Raw genomic sequence first — 4,657 nt, forward strand, 5'->3', positions numbered from 1 at the left:
TCTTATACTCCACATGGCGCAACCACACACATCGAATGTTATAGATGTAAATGTCAAATAAGTGGCCTCCGTAAGTTCCATTAAGTTAGTTTTAGGTAGCTGCTTCTTCCCGCAAAAAGAAAAAGGGTTTGGTAGCTTCATAGTTCATTTTCCTTAAGAAAAACATAATTTTGAACTCTTAGATTACTACTAAGTGGGTTTAAACGGGACCGGTTGACATCCCTACAGAGTGTCGAAACGATCTCCCATCACATTTCTTTCTGGTGTCACGGAGGAACAAACACGCCGTCTCCTGTCGCTCTTGCATGAGGTATTCGTACTACGTACATTACATAACACGTGACCATACAAGGCTATCAGCCTATCATCAACTTATCAAGTATCAACACACGCACGCACGCACGCCCATCGAACGGGCAGCCGGCGCGTTATTCCGGCCGCGCACGTACAGTACAGAGGCTCGTCGCCGGCGTCACGGTGGCGAGAGGCCGTGCCTGAGCGCCGCCTTCCAGACGACGTCGATCCGGTCGACGTCGATGGCGCCCACCTCGTGGTGCTCCCACCCCTCCAGGCAGTGCACCACGCCGCCGGCGTGGCACGCGTGCACCACGCCCCGCTCCATCGTGTACTCGCAGGACCCGAGGCCCTGCACGTCCTTGGGCAGCCGCATGGCGGCCAGCTTGCCGTAGGTGCAGTCCCGGCGGAACTCGATGACCGGCGGCACCACGAACTGGTGGAAGTGCGTCCCCGCCGGCGCCCACCGCTGCTCCCGCGGCGACAGCCACTTCCCCACCAGCCACGTCTGAAATCCAGACAGAGCCATTTCCGTGTCAGAGGTTCCTGAACTGTCTGCCTGTCGTCCAAACACATGGATCTGAGCTCTGAAGCTTACCTTGACGGTCTTGGCGGCGTGGTACTTGGTGACCTGCACCAGGTACTGCTGGAACTCCGCCGGCGCCTCCCTCTGGATCTTCAGGAACCGCTCCGACGACAGCGTCAGCATCTGCAACAACGCCACAATTTATATCATGAATCCACTGCAATCTGGTTGTACTGACCACTATTGATCAATCTGATCACTGTTGAAACGTACCAGGACTCTGATCTTCTTCCTGCAGAGGTAGAGCGCGATGGCCCGGCCGAGCTTGGACGTGGCGCCGGTGAGGAACACCTCCTTGACACTACCCGGGATCTCGTGGAGTATCACGGCGGCGGTGAGCGTGTTGCCGTGCACCACCCGGACCCTGAGGTCGGGGTGCCGGTCGACGAAGAGCGTGCCGCCGCCGTTGAGCGCCTCGTTCTTGTTGAGCGCGGCGAGGCTGAGCACCTTGACGCCCATCCTGTCGGCCCTGAGGATGGCGAGCTCGATCTGGCGGTTGATGCCGTCCTTCATGGGCGGGATGAAGTACTGGAAGCTGTAGCGCGGGATGGTCCAGGTCTGGTGGAGCGCGCCGCGGAGGCAGTAGAAGCTGACGGTGAAGGTCTTGGAGCAGAGCACCTGGAGCACCATGATGCAGAAGGCGACGGGCCAGAGCGGGAGCAGCACGAGGCGCGTCGTCCATGGCTGCGAGCTGCACGCCCGGAACGCGAACGGCACGTGCATGGAGGACACCACGTCCACCACGTGCGCCAGGAACACGAAGTCCGGCACCCGGTCGTTCTTCCCTGCAATCAAATTTCACGGCTGAGTTTTTACTGAAACTTGTACGGTTTTGTGCCATGGTGGTCGACATGTCTGTCTGTACCTTGGCCGACCTCCTTCTGGAGCTCCCATGACCTGGGGTGCACGGTGCCGCCGAGGAGGTCGAAGAGCGGCATGAAGAGGCAGAAGTTGGAGTCCTTCTCCTGGTGGTGCAGGCTCAGGTACCTGCATGACACAGATGATTAATCACTGGTCTCATGGCCCTGCTCCCTCGCCAGTGACTGCTACTGCTAGCCGCAAGCACTTCTGGACATTTACAAGAACTATCTCACGACTATCATTGTGATGCCGATGTCAGTTACTATTATTTTTTGCCTGTATCTTACTAAGCATGGTTGATCGGCACCGATTCCAGAAAATGACCCACGTCAAGTTGATTATTACGGATGGGCAATTACTGCACAATTCTGTGAGAACAACAGATCAGAGGCACCCATGGAGATAGATAGAATATGGCTCACTCACGTCGGGGTGTAGATGAGGTATCGGAGCAGGGGGAAGGCCCGGAAGGCCCTGTGGGAGATGACCTCCACGTTGCTGTACCCCATGCACCGGAGGTAGTCGAAGGCGAAGATGTGGCCGTACAACAGGCCCACTGACCCGGCGCCGGCCAGGAACGCCCCGGCGAGCGGCGCCGCCATGGCCAGCGTCAGGACCAGGCTCTCCAGCGGCGTGCCGTACGCAGCTGCAGTTAGTAGGAGAACACCGCCATTATTTGCAAGAGAATTGAGAGTCAGGGTGCTGTTGCCGTGCTACTTCATTGGTGTGTACGTACAGGTGAGGGGCTGGGTGACCGGGGACGAGTGGTGCTTGGAGTGGTACTGGCTGAAGAGCGGGCCCCGGTGGAGCGCCCTGTGGGCCCACCGGAACCCGGGCTCCGAGACGGCGACGTGGACCAGCAGCGCCACCGCCCACCCCCGCGGGTCCCAGGCAGGGAGCTCGCTCATCGCCGGGAACAGCGGGCTGCTGATCGCCATGGCCCCCAGCAGCGTCTGCATGATCACCATGTTATCCCTGCACAACCATGACAGTAAAAACGTCAGCTGAAATTACTCCCGCAGTGTTTCAGTGTCTCGTCTCGTGCTGCCCAGCTCCAAAATAATTGGAGAAAGCGATGTCTCTCGCCCCGGCCATCACGCGCTATGAATGCGTCTGGGCAGTTGCTTGCCTCGCCGCGGCTAATGCCGAGAGGGGTGCGTGCTGCTGCTCCCGCTTCGGCCGTCGACCAACAGACACCCAAATCCGGACTCAATTACTGCGGCATTTACTGCCAAGTGCCTGCCGTGCTAGCTCGTGGTCACCACCGGACCGGCCAGAGCTGACCGGAGCTCATCAAGCCCGAAAGGAACGGCACAGGCGAGATCCCTCTTCTCTTCCCCATGGTTACGGTACGGAGATTAAATCACATAGAGGAGACGAAACCAACTTGGCCAAATCAAACCAATCCGAAGCGGATGTTAATGGTGTCTGCACCTCGCAGCTACTCACTCCGTACAGTGCGTGGCGTGAACGCGAACAGTGAAGTCAAAGTGCGTGGGTAGGTAGGTAGGTGCGTAGGCCGGCCATTGGTTGGCTGGAGCGAGCGTGCATGGGCGAGCAGCAGTGGTGGTAGTAAGTAGACGCACCAGTCCCACTCGGCGTCGATCTGCTTGAAGTCCACGCCGTCCGGGACGACGCGGCGGCGGCGGGTGAAGAAGAGCATGTTGGCGTAGGAGAACCAGAGCTGGTGCGTCAGCGACCGGAGCGCCAGCAGGAGCAGCAGGTGGAGGCACCACGAGTCCGTCGGCGCGCCGCCCTGCTCCCGCCACGCCTGCGCCACCTTCGCCACCAGCGGGCCGTACAGCAGGTACTGCAACATCAAGGTCGACAGAGAGGATCAGAAAAGCAAATCGTCAAGCAATGGCGAAGAAGCGAAGAAAGGTTCAGTGTGCTTGCCTTGTATGCGCCTAGGCCTGCCCACGGCCAGGAGGACAGAGGAGCGCCCATGGCCGCCGCGGCCGGCCGGAGACGAGGAAGAAGGGGAGAGACTTTTCTCAGTGGTGGTGGGATCGATGTCTCTCGCGTCCTCTGCCCTCTCTCCTCCTACGCAACCGTGTTCTGCTCTGGGTCTGGATACCGGCCGGCGCCTCACTACTTATAAAAGACGCGAGATGGGAGGGAGCAGCTGGGCCAGAGGAGGAGGAAATGGAGAAGAATTCAACGACAGCCATCCCGTTTCGTGTTGGTAATACTCCTCGACGCGTTGGTGGTTACCGGTTAGCCAGCCAGCCATGCTGGGGTGGGGGTGGTGCTTTCGCGCCTTAATGAAAACGGCAGTGCCCACAGTAAAGTGACCGTGGCCGTGCCGTGCCCATGAGCATGTCCGTCCAGGAGCGCCTTCCCCCGGCCGGTGGCCGGTAGCCAGTCCAGGCCGGCCGGTGGGTCCCAGGGAGAAATAGACCTACGTTGCGTACGTACGCGCCGGGTCCTGTGAGCGCCCATGCTTTCGGGTGAGTGGCTCGCACAAAAGTCACCATGTACAGTAAAGTGCAATGTGGTTACGTGAACCGGGTCTGGGTCCGGTGTATGGTTGCTCCAAAGTCTCGCAAGTTGCTGGACGCCTCGAGCTGCTGCGCCGTATGCGCTTGACGAACGTATCCGGTGGCAAAAAAGATGCCTCACTGTCACGGGTAGCTTAATCAAGCAATTGGCACGCACGTACGCCGGGCGTGTGCGCGCACTTCCGTGTCTGATGGGAAAAATATCTCACGGGCAACTTGATCAATTGGCACGTAGTACAAACTACGAGAGGGAGGGGATATGTCACACGGCCTCTCTGCAGTGCCAATTGATACGGACGAGGCCTCTGCAGTGCCAGTGCTGTTGCAACGGACGAATCGGTTTTTCCGTGCGTGCATGTGCGTATGCATGCGTCGTCCGTCCTTCCGTCGTGGACTCGTGGTCCATCTGTTGCCC

The 4,657-nt window shown here is 58.9% G+C and overlaps 1 protein-coding gene across 1 annotated transcript; it reads right to left on the reverse strand.

The window, feature by feature from the left end:
- Nucleotides 1–227: 227 nt before the first annotated feature.
- Nucleotides 228–3,877, reverse strand: LOC123159599 (very-long-chain aldehyde decarbonylase GL1-3). Its single transcript, XM_044577416.1, has 8 exons — nt 3,638–3,877; nt 3,328–3,551; nt 2,478–2,716; nt 2,168–2,387; nt 1,746–1,867; nt 1,094–1,665; nt 893–1,003; nt 228–802 (listed from the first exon to the last, which is right to left on the reverse strand). The coding sequence occupies exons 1-8, from the start codon at nt 3,686–3,688 to the stop codon at nt 473–475; spliced, it is 1,869 nt and encodes a 622-aa protein (XP_044433351.1). The 5' UTR covers nt 3,689–3,877; the 3' UTR covers nt 228–472.
- Between the last annotated feature and the right edge of the window lie 780 nt (nt 3,878–4,657).

This window comes from Triticum aestivum, chromosome 7B, assembly GCF_018294505.1.
Source record: "Triticum aestivum cultivar Chinese Spring chromosome 7B, IWGSC CS RefSeq v2.1, whole genome shotgun sequence".
Classification (NCBI taxonomy): domain Eukaryota; kingdom Viridiplantae; phylum Streptophyta; class Magnoliopsida; order Poales; family Poaceae; genus Triticum; species Triticum aestivum.